The 19,470-nt window shown below is 47.6% G+C and overlaps 1 protein-coding gene and 2 long non-coding RNA genes across 5 annotated transcripts in view; 2 read left to right on the top strand and 1 right to left on the bottom strand.

Moving 5' to 3' along the window:
• The window catches only part of Ube4B (Ubiquitination factor E4B), a 423,977-nt gene extending 416,167 nt beyond the window's left edge, over positions 1-7,810 (bottom strand). The window contains exon 1 of one of the 3 annotated variants that reach the window (XM_077655721.1): positions 7,518-7,810. In XM_077655721.1, coding sequence (XP_077511847.1) covers positions 7,518-7,541 — 24 coding nt within the window. In that variant the 5' untranslated portion in view covers positions 7,542-7,810. The remainder of the gene's footprint in view (positions 1-7,517) is intronic. The other 2 variants (XM_077655722.1, XM_077655720.1) reach the window with 2 other exon arrangements.
• Positions 7,811-9,030: 1,220 nt separating this feature from the next.
• LOC144119460 (uncharacterized) lies at positions 9,031-18,508 on the top strand. The gene is made up of 3 exons (XR_013312375.1): positions 9,031-10,188; positions 17,397-17,628; positions 18,358-18,508. It is a non-coding gene; the product is annotated as an uncharacterized LOC144119460 (long non-coding RNA).
• Positions 13,524-14,268, top strand: LOC144119459 (uncharacterized). Its single transcript, XR_013312374.1, has 2 exons — positions 13,524-13,689; positions 13,965-14,268. It is a non-coding gene; the product is annotated as an uncharacterized LOC144119459 (long non-coding RNA).
• Positions 18,509-19,470: the final 962 nt, after the last annotated feature.

Raw genomic sequence — 19,470 nt, 5'->3', positions numbered from 1 at the left:
AGAAATTTTTCCTTTTCCAGCTTTTCCTTCACATTCACAAGTTCGTGCCGTAACTTGTGGGTGGGAACGTGGGCAACGTGCACGTCGTACGAGCGCAGCACACGTCCCAGTGCTTCGCTTACACCAGGCACATAGGGGATGGTGGCACGTGATTGGCAATGGTTGCGGGCCGTGTTCTCTAGGAGCACTGAGCGGCGTTCCACGGAGGCTAGAAATTTCCTGGGGTAGCCGCAAGTCGTCAACTCACGGCGCACTTGCACCAGGTCCGAGGCATGGTCTTGATGTCGTGAGCAAATTTTTCTCGACCTTTCGATGAGTGAAGCTGCAACAGCACGTTTGTGGCAGGCCGGGTTCACTGAGTTAAAATGTAGGTACCTGCCCGTGTGGGTCGACTTCCTGAACACTCGAAAGGAGAGGTTATGGCCCACTCGCTCCACTAACACGTCCAAGAATGGTAGTTGGTTGCCAACCTCCTCCTCGACAGTGAACTGTATGGCCTTTTCCATGCTGTTAATGTGCCTGGTGAACGCGGCAAGTGCGTCCTTCTTGACTATACAAAAACAGTCGTCGATGTACCGCAGGAACCCATTAGGTCGTGGATGGAAGGAGGCCAGAGCCCGGTTTTCGATGGCTTCCATGGTCAGGTTGGCGGCCGTGACAGAAATGGAAGCGCCCATTGCAGTTCCGTGCACCTGCTTGTAGAACGAACCTCGAAAAACGAAGTACGTGTTTTCGAGGCAAAACTTCAACAACCGTAACAGGTCCTGTGCCTCAAGGGGTGTTCTTTCGCTGAGCTTCTCGTCATTATGGAGGGCAGCCGCGCAAACATCTACCGCTAGATCGACTGGGACGCTGGTGAAGAGCGACGTAACGTCAAAAGACACAATGATGTCGTCATCCTCCACCACGACGTCACGCACTTTTTCAGTGAAGTCAAACGAGTTGCGTATGAATGTGGGTCCTTTTCCTACTAGCGGCGCGAAGACACGGTGAAGGTAGCCCGACAGCCGGCATAGGGGCGAACGGGTAAAATCCACTATCGGTCGCATAGAGACGCCCTCCTTGTGGATTTTCGGAAGGCCGTATAAAGCAGGAGCAGACCCATTGTGACAAAGGAGTCGGTAGTAGAGTGCCTTGTGCTGTGGAGGTACGACGCGAAACACATAGGCAAGATGCTTTTGCAGCTCTCGTTCTACCTTCAGGGTAGGGTCCTTCTTCAGTGCGATGTACGTACTCTTGTCTTGCAGGAGTTCCATCATTTTTTTGTCGTAGTCGGTGCTGTTCAAGACAACGGTAGCATTGCCCTTGTCGGCGGGAAGGATAATTTCCCGGTTTCTGCGCAGGCTTCTTATTGAGTTGCGCTCCTCAGGAAGCATGTGAGAGGCCTGTCGGGTCGGCAGTTTGGCAAGGATGCTCACAACTCGAGTTCGAGCTTCATCGCGGCGGCCGCCCTCAACTTTCATCACTGCACGTTCAACAGCACAAATTACCTTTCTTGCGTCCGGAGCAGACCCAGCGTTGAAGTTTAATCCAAGCTCAAGCACTGCTAGCTCGGATTGGGTAGGCTTGTAGGTAGACAGATTGTGGACTGTGGAGCTCGTGCTGACTGGGCGACTAGCAAAGCTGGCTTCCTCGTGGCAGGGCATCAGTCTCACCATCTTGTGCTTGTGAGCCGCTTGTCGTTGTTGAGACTGAAGGCTAGCTTTGTAGTTGGCATGCAGCTGGATGCTCGCGAACTCGTTTGGGCATATGTACTCGAGGCGGCGACGAGCAAAGAAGAGTTGATTTTGAAGGCACCTGGTTATGTCCTTGCAGTTTAGGATCCTGGCCTGCAGTAACTGACGTTCTGCTCTTGCTATGACGCTGTTTCCAAAAGCGGAGTCGACGAGTCGCAGCAAGCGGAGCGATCTGGGGATTAGGTTTCTGGCCTTGCAGGCGAGGTTGAAATCTAAATGGTCCCTAAATGAAGATAATCGGACGGTCATGGAAACGTACTGGCGGACTTGAGTTATGAAAGGCTGGCCATACGACCATCGTAACTGGATGAAGTCTAAGGTTGGACGAAATCTCGTCTGGTCGGGTAGTAGCATCTTAGGAAAACAAAAATACATGAATCGCCGACCAAAGGCTTGTGTCAATAAACGACGTTTCGGCTTCCTTACGGAAGCCTTGTTCACTGAAGGCTTTACTAAAAAACCCGGCTCTTAAATACGTTTCAATAATCGTCCTATGACGCTACTACCCGACCAGACGAGATTTCGTCCAACCTTAGACTTCATTTAGAAGCTTTCTTTTTGAGGGTGGTAATGTGTGGCAGGAATGTGAGTTTTTTATCAAAAGTTATTCCCAAAAATTTGTGCTCGACTATTACTGGTATCGTGACTTCATTTAGATAAAGGGTGGGATCAGTGTGAAGTCCTCTTTTCAGAGAGAACAGAACAGGTACTGACTTCTGTGTGGAAAACTTGAAACCATTTCTATCTGCCCATGTCGTCAGTTTGTTTACTGTCAGTTGTATTTGTCTCTCGCATGTTGCTATGTTTGAGGATGCGCAGGCTATTTGGAGATCGTCGACATAGAGTGAACACATGATGAACTCTGCGATTATTTAAGCTATAGAATTCATTTTTATAATAAAGAGGGTCATGCTTAATATACACCCCTCAGGTACTCCATTTTCCTGAATGAATGTTCTTGAGAGCGTTGAGCCTAGGCGTACGTGGAAAGAACGGTTTGAAAGGCAGTCATTGAGGCAGTTTAACAACCTACCGCGGATACCTAGGTCGCAGAGGATCCCAAACCTTTAAGTTGTGTCATATGCTTTCTCCATGTCGAAGAAAACGGCGAGACAGTCCTGTTTGTGTATAAATGCTTCTCTAATTGTGTTTTCGCGGGGAACAAGATGGTCTGTTGTTGAGCATGCCTTTTTAAAACAGCATTGATGGACGTTGAGAAGTTCGCGGGATTCAAGGACAAATGTTAGTCTTATATTTAGGACACTTTCGAAAGATTTTGCGAGACAGCTAGTAAGTGCTATTGGTCTATAGCTATCACGGGAAGTTGTTGGTTTCCCCAAGTTTCAGGGATGGCACTATGATGGCTCTTTTCCACTCCTGAGGTATTTTTCCTTCTATGAATATTTTATTAAAGAAAGTCAGGAGTGCCTCTACGGCAGGCTGGGAAAGATGGGCAAGCATTTGGTAGTGTATCTGGTCGGGTCCTGGAGCAGTTTTTTTGCCGGCAGACAGTACAGCATTTATTTCTTGGAGAGTAATTAAATTGTTGTATTCTTGGTTTGAACCTCCACTTGTTGGAAGTCTGTTTTTCAGCTATATTATTGTATTTCAGGAATGACTGTGTATATTGAAATGAACTGGAAACTGCAGCGAAGTGTTCCGCCAAAATATCTGCCTGTTTGTGTGCCAGGTGTTGTCAAGAAGAGAATTGTGAAAGGTGAAAAGTTGTCTTTTAATTTTAAAAACTGTTCCCACATTTTTTTTTGCCATTTGACTGTTTATAGAAGTAACATAACTGTTTATAGAAGTAACATTACATGAGGTTTTGTCTGCACTGCGACGGACGTACCTAGCTTTGGCTCTTGCTTTTTTAAAATGTACGAGGTTTTCTTGTGCTGGGTACCTACAAAATTTACCCCAAGCTCAGTTTTGTATTTTTTTCGCTTCCTTGCAGTCTTTTGTCCACCACACTTTGTGGTTTTGTCGCACCACTCCTGATGACTGAGGAATAGCTAAATGTGCGGCAGTTAATATGCAATACGTCAAATTTTCATTTATTTGATCAATGCTCAGATTTTCTAAAACAATTTTTCCCAATGTGGCTTCTTCCCTAAAAAGCTCCCAGTCTGCCAAATGAAGTTTCCAATGACGCGGCCTTGTTGGGACGATTTTCGGTGGGGATATTAAACTTATTAAAATAGGGAGATGATCGCTGCCATATGTGTTGTCAATGACATCCCATTTAAAATCGTTAAAAACACAAGGGGAGCAAAAAGATAAATCTAGGCAGCTCATTTTCTCACTGCCTGGAGAACAGTAAATGTGTTTTCCCATGTTCAGCAGGCATACATTGTTGCATAGAATAAAATCTTCCAGAATTCTGCCTCTGAAGTCCATATGTTCACTTCCCCGAAAGGAGGAGTGAGCATTAAAATCCCCAACTAAAAGATGCGGCTCCAGTAGTTGTATTAAATGTGTTTCTAAATCGTGAAGCTTGACGGTTAGGTGAGGTTCAATGTATATGGAGCATATTGTTATGCTTTTAAAATCTAGGACGATCACAGCAACTGCCTCATACGAGGTTTTTAGGTCAATTTTCCGAGTAGCAACACTACCCTGGACCACAATAGCACCGCCTCCAGAGAGCCTGCTTAGAGTTCTGTCGGTCACAGCGAAAGACTTGATACTTTTTAAGAATGTTTTTTATCTGTGGTCCTAGGTAAGTCTCCTGGAGACACATTGCTACTGGGAAGAATGAATTTAAAATATCTGTTATGTCTGTGTAGTTGTGTAAAAGTCCACAACAGTTCCAGTGAACTAGAAATGCCATGATTATAGACTAGATAGGGAGGACGCTTAGAACCTAGGTTGGTGGACCAGTTATTGGGCTTTTTTATCTCTTTTTTTTCGCTCCATAGAGTTTTGCCACCGCTGCAGCGGAGGTGAGGGAGGAGTTGTGTCCATCGTATCCTCCAATACGCTGAACGAACGTGCTGAAAACATGGTTGTCTTCATTTTGGGCCTCCCCGTATGGGGAGGGGCCTTGAGGCCGGCTGACCTGGAGGTCCGCGCGGCCAATTTTTTGGATGGTGGCGCAGAACTAGCTGTGGCCACCAGGGGCACGGATGGCCCTGCCGCAGGCTCAGTGTGTGTGAGCTGTGCAGGAGCCGAAGGCCGCTGTGATGCTGTGCCCTGTTGCACCACAGCAGAGTAGGTTGGGTTTTGTCCCAACGAGAGTCGTTTCCACACTTCTCTGAATGATATCTTTTCTTTGACTGTTAGTGTTACTATTTCCTTTTCTTTTTTCCAGGCTGGGCATGACTGTGAGTAAGCCGGATGACTGCTTAACAGAATAATGGCGCAGATCAAGTGACAGGACAGCAGGAGAGTACAAACACACACAAGCGCCAACTTACAACTTTATTGTTTGGCTGCCAATATGCCGAATTTATACAAAGCAACACGCCCAAACTGTTAACAATAATCAAACAGTGACGCACATGGACGCGATGTGCGAAGCGGCTGTCCTGTCACTTGATCTGCGCCATTATTCTGTTAAGCATGTCTGACCAACTTGCCCAATCCTTTACGCTTCCGGATGACTGCCCTCACAGTTTGCACAAAGGTGGGGTTCAACATTACAGTTTTCAGCAGAATGGCCGTGGGAAGCACATTTGGCACAGGTCTGTGCCCCGGCAGCTCTGCGAGCCATGGCCGTACCTCTGGCATTTGTAGCATCTGCGTGGATTGGGTATGTATGGTCTGAGCTTTAGCTTTGCATAACCTACTTCCACTGAATCGGGAAGCATACTACATGCAAAGGTGAGGATAATGTGTTTCATTGGTGTTTCCGTGTTGTCGCGTCTTATTTTGATCCTATAGACATTGGTAACATCCTGATCTTTCAATCCTTCCAGTAGTTCAGTCTCGGTTAGGTATTTCAGGTCATCATCGGAAATTACTCCACAAACAGTGTTGAGTGATCTGTGTGGGCTGATTGTTAGAGGAAGTTCTCCGAATCATGTAACATCTGAGAGTTTCTCGTATTGATGCTTGTACAGAATTTTCAGAAGCAGGTCTCCACTAGCTAACTTTTTGATTTTGTAACCTTGCCCTATGGTGTCAGTTAGGGTTCTTAAAACAAGAAAGGGTGACACAAGTCGAGCAGTTATTTTCAGGGTCTTCGCTATGTACTACATGGTAGCGCGGGAAATTTCTCTTGTTGCCAAAGAATTGCGCAGTCACTTCAGTGCGCCCTTTTTTTGGAGGACGATACCAGCGGAAGGTAAGAAATGAGCCATCAAATATCTTTTAGTTCGGTCACAGTGCTAGCCACCCACCATAGAGCCCAACTAGGGGGCAGGACAAGGGCTTGCAAGCAAGTCCTGCCCACGCCAGCTATACACCTCAACTATAACCAGATCTGACGAAACCAAGGGTAGTTCGCCACACAAGGTTAACCCTAGCCGTCTATGAAATATGTATGAAAAAACGAGAAGAGAGGAGGAGACAGGAGAGTTATGAGAAAGAAGATAGGAAAGTAAAAGATGGAGAGGAGGACAGGAAAAGGCAACTGCCGATTTCCCCCGGACGGGTCAGGCCGAAGGTGCCAGGCCGGAGGTGCCGTCTACAGGAAGCTGGGGCCAAAGTGGTGTGTTGCCTCCGCCAAGGGGCCTTAAGGGTCCAAACGCTCGGCATCGGCTCAACCACCAGGATCCCCTTTTCCCCGGACACGGCGATGCCATGCATGGCGAAGCGCGGGTGCTCGGGTCCATGGTGATGCAACGTTCATCATCCCCCTGCGGGGATGTCCCTGACGGATGCTTGGGAACCCGTGGTGTCGCCACTCACCAACGCCTGCAAGCTGCAGATGACCCCCTGCGGGGAGCACTGGGTGTAGATAGCCTGATGATGATGATACTTGTAACAGCGTGCTATCGCCATTGTGCTCTCTGACCACTGTTTCTTTCAAACCAGGACAGGTGTCTTCCCAGACAAGAAAATTGTTAAAATATTTTATGGCATACGTTTGGTACTTTGGACACCCAGCTTTCTGGTGCACGCACAAAAAAAAGAAACTGTTCCTAACATCTGTTGTCGGTTCCTAGAAAAAAAGATTAAAGAAACTCAGGGCCCTTGCAGCCAACTGTGCGGCACCAAACTGCCGCAATGCTCCACCAACAATGCAGCTTTTCACTTTAATGCTCGCAGCACCATCTGATGCACACATCACCGAAACATGAGCAGAAGAACTGCAGATTGGGTGAGTTGGTCATCATGATTCAGCAGCGCAAACAGGAGAGAGTAAAAGAAGGTACAGCGCTGAACTGCGCACATGGGCCATGTCAACCACAGACTTTCTTACAAAACCTTGCTTCAAAAGCGCGTGAATATACCGCCGAACCGTTATCTACTGTGAAGCATGCTCACGAGCTCCCATTATTTTTCCTTGTAACCTCCCTGGTGCGCCTATCGGTATCGGCACTTGCGTATCCACAAAATACGGAGCGCACTAGCAGGAAGCGCAATGCTTAGATGTTTTGTGTGTACCTTCTTTTACTCTGCCCTGCTTGTCGACCGATGCACCCGCCAAAGCATTCGGCTGAAGCACGACTCGGCACTGGCTTTCAGCGCGGCAGTTCAGGCTGTAAGGAACGAATCGATCGGGCTACCAGAGAGCTAAAGCAGCACTGGCCAAAGCAAAGCAAACTGGGAGCTTGCTCCCACGGGGCTGCTCGGCGGCGATGACTTGCATGCCCGCCGAGTGCTATGACCGCTTACCTCGTCCGGCGACAGCTCGCTCATGCTGTCAAGTCTGAGGCGGGCACTGCTACAGTAGAGACCGAGCTGCAGGAACGCAGCCAAGCATTTCTCCTCACTTGGTCAACTTGCTCACGATGACTGCACAAACCGCACGCAACTCAGCCGAGTTCGGTACGCAGCGAAACAAAGCGCCACAGACCCCCTCGCTGCTGGCTACGGCCGCAACTAGCCGCAACTGTTTGGTTTGAAGATGGTGATGATGATGAGGTACAGAAACCTCCTGCCCATAGAGTTTCTTACAGAGTTTCTAAACACTACCTAGAGGTGAAGCTGGCGCCACCATCAATAGGTCCGTTCGATTCATCTGCACTCCCTGCACCAGTTATGTAAAATTCCGCAGCAGTGCCGCGAGCGTGCAGTGCCAGTTCCAGCAGTGGACAGCAGTAAGGGGGCAAATCAGCAATTATCGGTTAAGAAAAAGGTTAAAGGAACAGAGAGAGCTTTGTGGAAAACAGGGATGCTGACGAAATCGGCACTAGAAACATACCGGACCTTTAAACAGGAAATTGTCAAAGAAAATATCTATGATAATTGTAGGGGAAGTTCTTTGTTGTTTGAGGCCAGGACTGGAGTTTTGCGGACTAAGACGTATAGAGTCAGGTACCAGGAGATAGACACTTTGTGCATTGCGTGCGGAGAGGAGGAGGAAACAGCTGAACACTTGATACTTTTCTGTAAAGGGCTTCACCCTACAGTGGAAGGCAGCGGGGCTGACTTACCCAAGGCATTGGGGTTTAGGGATAGTGAAGGGAAAGTGGATTTTAAGAGGTTAGAAGTAACCAAGCGAAGGTTATCTGATTGGTGGCTAAAAGCAAGACAGGAGTAAAATTTCACAAGACATGGCTAGGTGGCTTGAGCCACCGCCCGATGTAAAGGGTTCAGCCGTATCCATCCATCCATCCAGCAGTTCAAGTGCTGCTTACTTCCAAAACGAATGGTCGAGTGCAGGCCTGGTCGTCTGCTAGCCTTGGCGTCGCCACCAAATTGCAGCCAGCAGCGTGGCGCCCAAATCAACGGCCGCCAACATCCCGAAGCGCGTGAAGAATTTTTAAACAGCACATCGCAGCGAAGTGTTGCTATGAATCAGTCTCGATGCAACCTTGCGGCAGCTAAGCGAAACGCACGTCTGTTCTCTGAACACGACTGAGGCAAGGGTGTGACATTCCCGTAGAGCCAATGGGGACGATTTTGAAATGCGACGGTGGCGGTGCCTGGGAGTTGGCGGTAAAAACATAAATTGCTCAAAACTTTGCTCGCTATGCTTGCGCCGGTCGCTGTCGTCTGCTGCCACTGCGCTGCAGCGTTGCCCGCGGCGGCACTGGCGGCGCAGACGCGTTGTGTCATTGACTCCAGCCGCGTTTGCTGCCAGATACCAGGATCGCTGCAATCGTTCCGACCGTGGCGACACTTATGGCGCGGACGCGCAACTTGCAACATGCCACAGCACTGACTGAGGTGCGCGCGCGCCGACTTACATGCTAAGCGGTTGTTGCAACAACGTGCATGATGCGCGCTGCATGCACGTGTTTACTTTTTAGTTAACCGGCTTCGAGTACTAATATAACTTTATTAGTAGAAAGGATCGATAGACGCCGGTTACGGGTCCGTCGAGAGCACGATGGTCGAGAGATGCAAGGTGCCGGCGAGGGCCGCCGTCCCCACCTCCGTCGTCGCCTTCTCGGGTGGCCACTCACGTTCCATGAGAGTCGGCGGGCCCGTGTGAGGCACTGTTGTCATCGACGAGCGGAATAATTTGAGTATGTCCGCCGTTTATCGCAAAGCGCAAGCCATCGTCGCGAAAGCCGTCGTCTGCTTCCATGGCGGCTACAGCTGCACCATTTCGGCACCGAACATTGAGTTTTCTTGCACTTTCCTGAACTAGACCTGCACAACGTCTGCACTTTTTTGAAACGAATGGCGTCGTGCAGACGACGCCTTCTTGCACCGCTGAAACGAATGACGAAGTGCAGCACCCGCGAGAACCAGTTCACGAAGTGCAGTGAAAGAGCACTTTATCCACCGTGGGAATGCCGGGAAGACAGCAAGGCGCACTTGGCTTCGCCCCAAGGAGGTTATATATTAAAAGTTTTAATATAACCTCCTTGCTTCGCCCTAAAACATATTGGTAGGGTGGCCAGAATGCGAAGGTGTGAAGATCGCGGCGCTTTCCCTCGAGTGAGGCTACAAATCCGACTAGGGCGGGGCCTCGTCTTTTTTCATGCAACGTCACCAACATTGAGGAAGGAAAATTTAAGGAGAGGCCATCATGTGACAATTTTTGAAGCCGGAAACGAGCTCAGCGCTATGGTGGCTTACAGCCACCATATCAGCGCCTTATTGTCCGGGCGCGCTCTTGCTGGCGTAAAGAGACTCCAGTGACCAGTGCAAGTGGCGCTTTGTTTGTGGCCGTTGTTCATGTACGGGAGACGTCGGAAATGTTCGTGCAGGACATCCAGCTCCTTCCAGTTATTGCTCTTTGCCGCGTCGTGTCCGCGCCGTCCCCGCTCTCTCGTTCGAACGAAACAGTCCGGCTTGCGTGGTCATAATCAAATAGCATTCGGCGAACGCACTTATCGCAACTGCGGTAAGCGGGGGAAGAAACTCTCACTTATTGCGGTGGCCCACCGTGGTACGTAGTGTCTTTCGCCGCTTTCGCCTGCGTCGTTTTGCGACGACGGAGTATGTGTCCCTGGGTTCCTTCCAGGCTGCACTTGGCGAGATATACATCCGGTTCATCCTGGGCTCGTACGTCTTAATAGCAGGGCTAGGTCAAATTCACCAGATAAGGTGAAGGACAAAAAAATTTAGTTCAGTGAAATTGTGTATAAATACACAGCTGCTGCCAAAATATAGCAGAAGAAAACAAAACCAAATTTTGCATATAGATACTTTTAAGAGCATGCTTGTTTGTGTTCTTTTTTATATAAGCTGTTACACATGGTGCCACTGAAATAGAACTTGTTACTCTGTGCCGTGTATCATCTTTCATTCCTTTTTTATATGCTGGTTGCCTTGGATCGCGCTGTATATTTCATGGTACTTCTGAAAGAACTATCCCACTTTAATGTAATGTAAAGTACTGCCTTTAAATGTAGCCTTCCGGAAAAGTTTTAGTACATGGCTACCCTGGAAGCTTTCCGTGTCCAGCTTGCTGGCACGAGGCTTATATTTAAATGGCCCTCCGCAACACTTTGTACATGAGAGCATCATGATTTTCGATTGGACAGCTGTCAAACGTGCTCATGAGGTTGTGAAAAAATCTTTATTTGCTTCTTTGAGCTTCATGCCTGAGATCCCTGAGCAAGGCTTTTGATGTCGGGTTGTTTGCATGCTGTGCTCGAAAAAAAGTGGTCCATATACTGGCCACACTTCAATCACGCTCTCTGGTGGATAGCACAACCCTCTCAGATTTGCGCTGAATAAGTGTGAATGTGCCTGCTTTTGGCTAAGTCGTGAACAATTCTTCCATGCATGGTCATACCGCAGCTTAGTGTTCAACCTGCCTTTTAATGCTGCTCTTGTTGATGAATATTGCAATCTCTATATTGCATATGAATAGGACAAATTGCCGGGCTAGTTGGTAATGATCCATTCTTGTTGACAGCGCGTTAAAGCACAGGGACAGAAGAAACACAGAAGACGACGTCACAGTCAGCGCCTGTGACGTCGTCCTCTGTGTTTCTTCTGTCCCTGTGCTTTAACGCGCTGTCAACAAGAATATGTTGCATATGTTTGGGCAGCTGGCTGTGTCAACAATGTCTTCTGCTGCAGCAGTGAGGACAAAAAGAATCCTGCAGTATTTTGTTTTTGGTCTTGAATACTGTATCTTCATAACAAGTTTTCGTGTGGCTGGCCATGCCAGGAATGCTTTCTCATAGAGCAGCGAGGATGGGCAAATATACTAAGAAGTCTGAGTTCTTGACCCTGAATGCAAAACTTAGCATCATAACATATTCATAATGATGACCGTACCAACAATGACGTTTGATCCACAACTTCAAGAGCCACTCATAGAGGTGACAGAAACAGAGAGGGCCGACAGTGCCTATAGTAGCGTGGCAGGGGAGGATTTATGGGGGGGGGGGGGGGGGATGTCATCCCCATCCCCAAGCCTGAAATTTCACATAAGAAAACGGTGCCGAACCCCTATTTCTCAACAAAAAAATTCCAAGAAATACATGTTTCAAATGAGACAGCCCCCCTCCTCCCATAAGAATGATCTATAAATCCACCCTTCTAGCATAGCCACGTGTCAGGTTTTACATCCACAGATCTAGTTTAGCGCATGATAATTAATATACATGGCCGTATCTTTTCAGGCTGCTTCTAGAAGTTTAGGATTTCCCAGTGGCTTTACTATAGGTTTCACAGTGTTGTGCATCATTTCAATGCTGTGTTTCATGTTTAACATGCACAGCTGCAGCTGTACACATAAATTTTCTCTAGTTGAAATACTAGCTTGTAATGTCACTGCAGAGTAGCACAGTTAACTTGTGATCCACCATACAGAAAATGAAAGTCAATCTATTGAACACATCAAATTATTTTTCTTCAGCATAACCACAGGCATCATTGAAATTGAATGCACATGTGCATTCTCATTTCACTGAGTACTTTTTGTCACAAATGACACTATCATAGGGCATGGGCAAAATAAACACGTGAGAAAAGGCGTCCAAATTCAGCTCGAACTTCATTACACAGTGACAGCTCAGAGCAATAACGTTCATGCTATTAATACGCGAAGGGTGGCAAACGAAACCATATGGGGAGTTGAAACATTTTCGCTGTCATTAAGTGCGAAAATGCTTCGCCTTCTTCGCACTTCTTTCCCGTGACCTCAACAAAGCAATTGCTGAAACTGCTACAGGAAACGGATCTAAAAACAGCGCGCGACCGGAAATACAGACTTGATCTCGATATGAACGAATACGCATGAGCCCGGCGCATCCCAAAGGCAAATAGCTTGCACGACACTTCGAACAGGCATGCAACAAAGTTTCTATATACTAAGAACAAAACGAGCATAGCTGCTTCCTTTACAGTATCACTCTCCGCCCATGTCATGGCCCCCGCCGCTCACTGAAGCACAACCGTCGAAAAACAAAAATACCTGTTGTATTGTAACAAACTGCACATCTCCAACCAAAATTTTAACTTTAACCCAAGGTTTCCTTAGGGGTGACTGAAGGCAGTAGCTAGTGTCTTTTAAGTATGGAAGGGGGGGGGGGGGGGTGAAAAGAACAACAGCTGTGTCACTAAAGGCATGGGGGAGGGGGGTATAGGCTGTTAATCACGCTGGCCGACTGCTGGGAGGTGCTGGACAGGTACTTTTTTTCGTTGCATTGAAGATGGAAGTGCCTGGGCATATACTGAGGGCAGGTTTCCTTTTGTGCGGTTGATATTGTTCGGTGTGGTTTGGATATGCCAGGATTCCAGAAGGAGCCTCTTGTGGTAATTTGTTTCGGTTCCGAGGATGCGGGTTTCTTCAAAGTTGATTCTATGGTCGGAGTCCTCGGAATGTTCGGCTACTGGATTGCGGTCTCTTGCGAATTTGTGGACGTCGTTCTTATGTTGCCGAATTCTTTGTTTGAAATTTTTGGTTTCGCCGATGTAGCTTGCGTCGCAGCAACACCCTCTAAATACTTTCTTCAGGCCTCTCCAGGCCCTCCTTTCCACACGCGCTACGTCACGCCAAGTGTCCGGTCAGGCTGCTCACCAAGCGCGGCTCCGCTCCGCTCGGTTGTCTCCCTCGATGTGCTCGCGCTTGCCCGGGCAAGCACAGACACGAACGCAGTCTTGCAGTGAGCGTCTAGCTGCTGCTTGAGTCTTTCAGCCTGGCGTTGGGTGCATTTCCGTTCGCTCCTCGCACGGCTGTGTCTGTTTCGTGTGGCCGTTTCTTGTGTGGCGTGCGTACCTGTGCTAGCGCACGAATGGGAAACTGATTGCCTGCCGTGTAGCGAGTGCAACTTCGTGAAACATGGGCCGGTGCTGTGTTCCCGGGTGCCGCGGGAACTACCAGAATGGTCCCAAAGTACGTGTTTATTGCTTCCCAAGAGACGAAGTACGAAGAAAAGCCTGGTTGCGAGCCATTCCACGGAAGGATTTCACACCTACAGAGCATTCGAGGGTAAGACTCTGAAATATTGCTTAATAGGCGCTGGTAATTATCTTAGTTGTGAGCTGTCGCTCCCGGAAAGGCATGCTGTCTTTGTAGGCAATGATATCACTTCTTACACTTATGTATGAATTGTCCAGGAAGCATTTAGTTCTGTGGATGTGCATAAGGCTTGTGTAAAAGCTGTGTAAATATGTAAAAGCTGTTCACTATTCAGACTCTTTTTACTTAGTGTTTTAGGCAATGGAGAGTCATGGCGAATGGCCTTGCTTCATTTTCTCGTGCAGGTGTGTGAACTGCACTTCCACGCAGGCGACTTCATTACGACGTTGTCACACCAAGATGAACTGACAGGGAAAATAATAGAGGTGAAGCGTGACAGGCTACAGTTGAAGATTGATGCTGCGCCTTCTGTTTTTCCAAACTGCCCAAAATACTTGTCCTCAACGCCTGGACGGAGTGAATCGCCAGAGACGAAAAAAGCAAGAAGGGAAAACGCTGCTTTGCAGGAGGCTATGAGGAAGTCACTTCAGTCTAATGAGCTTGAACAGAAAAGAAACAAAGTTTCATCTTACGAGGAGTTCAAATCTAAGTTGCCTGGAATCTGCAACACGAAATTCTGGACCGTTTCTGTCGATGAGCAGTGCGTTAGGTTCCTTCTCATCGAGAATGATCCTTCACCTAATGTGAAATGCGCCTTGGTAGTTCTCCCTGATCTGTCACTTTCTGTTTTCTTGAATGGAGTGAAGCTTCTGTCGCTTCCTTCAGGCAGGATTCTGCCAGCTCAAGTATGCGACACCTCCAGCCTGTCCTTGTTGCTAGAAGAACTCGAGATAGGCTTGCATAATATACCTGAGGTGACGAAAGAGTCGAAACATACTAAAGTATTGCAGTTTGTCGGTTCACTGCTTGCAGACCTCATTGAGGACAGTGATACGACGAAAGAACAGTCTTCTTTGCTGAAATTTCTGGTTGAGCAGATAGAGCTTCTCCTCGCGAAACAGCATGTGTATAGCGCAGAGCTGCTGGTATTCGCCAGTATTTTGAATTCAATTTCTCCTCACGCATATCACTTCACAAGAGCTGCATCAAGAATCATTCTGCCCCATCCTTCCACACTGCGCCGTGTTTGCTCAAATTACAAAGCTGACCCTCTTGTGGAGCAAAATCAACCGCACTGTCTCTCCTACATCCGAGAACGAGTCAAATCAATGAAAGACCACGAGAAGACAGTGACCCTGATGATCGATGAGATCCACATAAAACCATACTTCGACTACAAAGGGGGCACAATAGTAGGATCGTCGGTTCATTCAACGGAACCAGCAACAACAGCCCATGTGTTCATGGTACAATCACTCCTTTCTGCAAACAAGGACGTCATTCACATATTACCTGTGAGCAAACTGAGCGCAGAAATTTTGCACGAGCATGCTAAGAACATAATCATTAATGTTGAGAAAATGGGGCTCAAAATTATCGCTGTGATAACGGACAACAATGCTCTGAACCGCAAGATGATGTCGTTATTTGCTACAAGTCCTCAGGTGAGCATTGTCTATCCCCATCCAGCCGATAACGCTCGCCCTCTTTTCTACGTGGTCGATCCTGTGCATCTCTTGAAGTGCATTAGGAACAATTGGATTAACCAGAAAAACCCTGGAACATGCCTCTATTTCCCTGAAATGGACTTGAGTGGAGCAATGCCCGAAGGGCCTCCTCGTATGAAAGCTGCTTCTTTCGCAGCTGTGCGGCAGCTTTATTCTTCAGAGAAGACGTCGCTTGTGAAGGCTGCTTACAGACTGAACGCAAAAGCCGTGAATCCAACCTCAATGGAGCGGCAAAATGTAAAGCTCGCTCTCGACGTCATTAATCAGTTTGTTTCAAATGCCCTCAGGACACATGGTTCCGCGTTCAAGATTCCTCAAGCTGAGTCGACTGCTCTTTTCATTGACGTTATCCTCACATGGTGGCAAATAGTCAATGTTAAGACCCCTTGCAAAGGCCAGAGGCTAAGGGACAGCATGCAAGACCCTGTAAGGTCTGTTGATGACACACAGTTAGCTTTCCTGAGCGGCGTTGTGGACTGGTTGGACGCTTGGGCAAGAATAAACATCACCAGTGGCTCGCTGACGAAAGAGACTCACAGTGCTTTGCGACTGACATGCTATTCTCTGGTAGAACTCTCGCGCTACTGCTTAGAAGAACTTCACTTCAAGTACGTACTGCTGGGCAAATTTCAGACGGATGCGCTAGAAGACCGGTTCGGCCGTTACCGCCAGCTGGCAGGATCACAGTACCACATTTCCGTGCGTCAGCTCTACGAATGTGAGAAGAAGCTTCGTCTTCAAAAACTTTTGACATTTCCACGCGAGGAAACAGAGTTTGAAGACGTAAGTGAGGATCTTGTCCCATGCAACTTTTCTGTGGCTGTCAGCGACGACGATATTACACACGCCCACTCTGACATGGATGCTATTGTCTACATTGCAGGATACGCTGCTCATGCTGCTTTAAAGAAGCTTTCATGTTCTGCTTGCTTCAGCACATTGGTGATTGAAAATCGAGAGATCGAAGCGGAAAATACTGCCATGATAGCTAACCTGTCGAGAGGAGGGCTGAAGTTTCCCCAGCCATGCACAGTTCACATGGTACTGATGACTAAACTAGTTGCAGAGAAGTTGTCTTTTGGAGCAACCGCGGAAGATTTTCTCTCCTGTAGAAATCAACGTGGTGTCGTGATTTCACAGACGATTTCCCTCCTGGACGAACACGACATTGAGACATGTGAAAATGGCCACACTGCACAAACTCTCCTGCGCTTGGTAGTACGCGTTGCAACCAACGTTGTTCTAAACAACTTTTGCAAACTAAGAAATGATGCCATACAAGACAATGCGCAGCAGAAGGCCGCAGCCCGGAAAGCAGCAACGCTTAAGAAGAAGTAAGTTTTATTCCCAAGCAATAAAAATGCTTTGCGCACACTTCATTGCTGGTGTCTCGTCGTTTTTTATTGTAAGGGTCAGATTAGCTGTACAAATACTCAACAGCGCAACATTATTGTGAGTGTCATTATTGCTGTGTGTGAAAGCTTTAAGCAAAACACAATACAGAATAAAACTAACACAATGCGCAGTAGACGGTGTTTTTTTTTTCAATGTTCACGAACTTCTACTTTAACAACTAGATATACGCATGTGCGGTCTGTGCGGATGGATTTTACCGCACGGCAGACATCATGTACGTGATAGAACCTAATAATTAGATGATTAATTGAAATTAACTAATCAATTTTTTATTATAATGACCAATAATGCGAAATTGGCGGCCGTATGCTAAATTGTTTATTATAAAAAACTGTATTAGCAGCTCGAACTTTCTTGACAATAAGGTGTTCTGCAATAAAAAAAATATATAAAGCAGATAAAATGATAGCCTAAGGCGCGCACAAACTAGCGAATTTCTTTTCTGCAGCAACGACAAAAATGAAAATGAAGGAATCACTTATAAGGCAGCTACGTACGGCAGTACCCGAATAGTGCAGACGGGCGCGGCGCGCTGAAATCGCGGAGCGCGGGGCCTGCACGGTCCCTTGGCGTGACGTCACGCGGCCGGTGGAGAGGCCTTAGCATTGAGAGGGTGTTGCCCTAACTCGGCCTTTATTGTTCTTTTCACCCCCCCCCCCCCCTCCACCCCACCCTCCCTTCCGTACTTAAAAGACGCTAGCTACTCCCCTGGGTGCTCCCTCTGCAATTACCCAGAAGAGACAACCAAGCACCTCCTGTGTGATTGCCCTGCCTTTGTGTCCGCAAGAATTATCATGGAGGCGCACTACCGCTCCATGGGCATCCCCTGCACTTCAGCGGACCACCTTCGCTTCCCCGGCGGTCACCATCCTGCGGCCTTTCCTGGAGGCCACCGGCCTCTCCGGCCACAAGCGTTTGCGAGTCGGTAAGCTGGAAACGCTGATTGGTCAAAAAAGTGACGTCATGCCTGTAACGTCATGGTCACGTGACTTTTAATGACGTCGTGTCCTGTTGCGGACAGAGACATTTTCTCTAGAGTTTTCTCGGAATTCCCCACATTTGTGACAGCGTGCGCGGGATAAAAAAGCGCATCTTTACCTCCACCGCACCCAGTTCGACCACTTTGCCGAGCGGGGTGCAGTTGAAGAACTCTTGCCTAAATGCTCCCCCCGCCATTCACGTTTTCCGCCCCCCCCCCCCCCCCCACGACACTTTCCCGAACTGGGATGTTTTGTCGCCTTTTTTATTTTTCTTTTGTGTGTTTGTGTTTGCATGCAGTGCACGTGTCTCTACTTAAGCTAACTGCGCCGCTGATTCCGCATTGACTATTTTTGCCGAAGATGCTCCAGGGAAGTGTCCTGCCATGTCTGCGCTTTATTCTGTTTTTTTTTACTCGTTTTGGCCAGCGGCACGCGAGTACACGCATCTCCGCGAATCCGCCACCGTCTGTTTCTGTACTCGCCGCCGCTCTGCCTTGAGGGGCGACCATTCTCCCCTCCCGCTCCTCGTTTTCCTTTTTTCCTTTCTCTTTGTTTTTCTGCACGCTCCCAGCCTCTTCTCGGTGGACAGGGTGCGACAGCGCGTTTTTCTTTTTCTATTTATAACTTTTTCTCCCTTTTCTAGTATTTTTCTTTTGTGTCCATCTTCTTTCCAGCACCCGATTGCTCGTTGCTCTTTGCTTGTGGCGGACATGTGTGCCAATTACAACTCCTCAAGAACGGGAGGAAGATCGCTGTAACTTCAGTCTTGAGAAAGGACAGGCTCTGTCCGAAACGTCGACTCAAAATAAATCTGTCTAAATGAAGCGTCTCTCAACTTTGCATATACATATTTAGTTACCCTTGATGTAGTGTCTCTGTACACCAACATACCGCATGATGATGGCATCCGATTCTGGTCGCATCCTATGGAAAACACAAAAACGCTGATGCTCCTAGCCAAAGTACCATCGCTGCACTTACTGATCTGGTCCTCAAGCTCCACTTTTTTGAATTCAACAACTCCTTTTACCTACAAATGAGTGCTACCGCTATGGGAACGAAAATGGCGCCAAACTATATGCCAACATATATATGCATAGCACTGAATCGGAGTTTATCCGCTCATACCCAACAAAAACGGCTTTTTACAAACGCTTCCTAGACAACATGTTCATGGTATGGACGAAAACAGAGGACCAATTCATGCAGTTTATTATTTAACAACGTACATCCAAACATCGGTTTCACACACCCTTACTCCACCTGTCAAATTAATTTCTTGGAGGTCTTAATTCAAATGGAGAAGGGTACCTTAATCACCAGTGTCTATAGAAAGCCCACGGATCGGCAACAGTACCTTCATTACAAGAGCTGCCACCCATGCCACTGCAAAACTTCAATTTCATATTCCCAAGCCATCAGATTCAAACGGATCTGCTCATGACCAGAAGACTTCGAAGAAAATTCTAGCCTATGCGGGAGGTTCTGAGGGACCAATGCTATCCGGCCTCTATTATTGATGATGCCGTTACGAAAGCGGAAGCAACAGATCGTAATGAAATGTTTGGGGATCTCCCATCAGCAACCGCAAATGAACACCGCTCTAATCTCGTCTTAACCTTCGCAAACAACCTTCCTAATGTCAACAAAACACTAAAAAAAAACATTTCAACATAATCGAACAAAACGATCGACTGTCAAAAATTTTTCCAACAGTTCTACGGGTTACCTACAGACTACCAAAAAAACATGCAGAATTATGTAGTTCACTCTACTGTCAATAAGGG

Source organism: Amblyomma americanum, chromosome 2 (assembly GCF_052857255.1).
Source record: "Amblyomma americanum isolate KBUSLIRL-KWMA chromosome 2, ASM5285725v1, whole genome shotgun sequence".
In the NCBI taxonomy this organism is placed as follows: domain Eukaryota; kingdom Metazoa; phylum Arthropoda; class Arachnida; order Ixodida; family Ixodidae; genus Amblyomma; species Amblyomma americanum.
The sequence above is the reverse complement of the archived record's forward strand: the minus strand, read 5'-3'. Positions and strand labels throughout refer to the sequence as shown.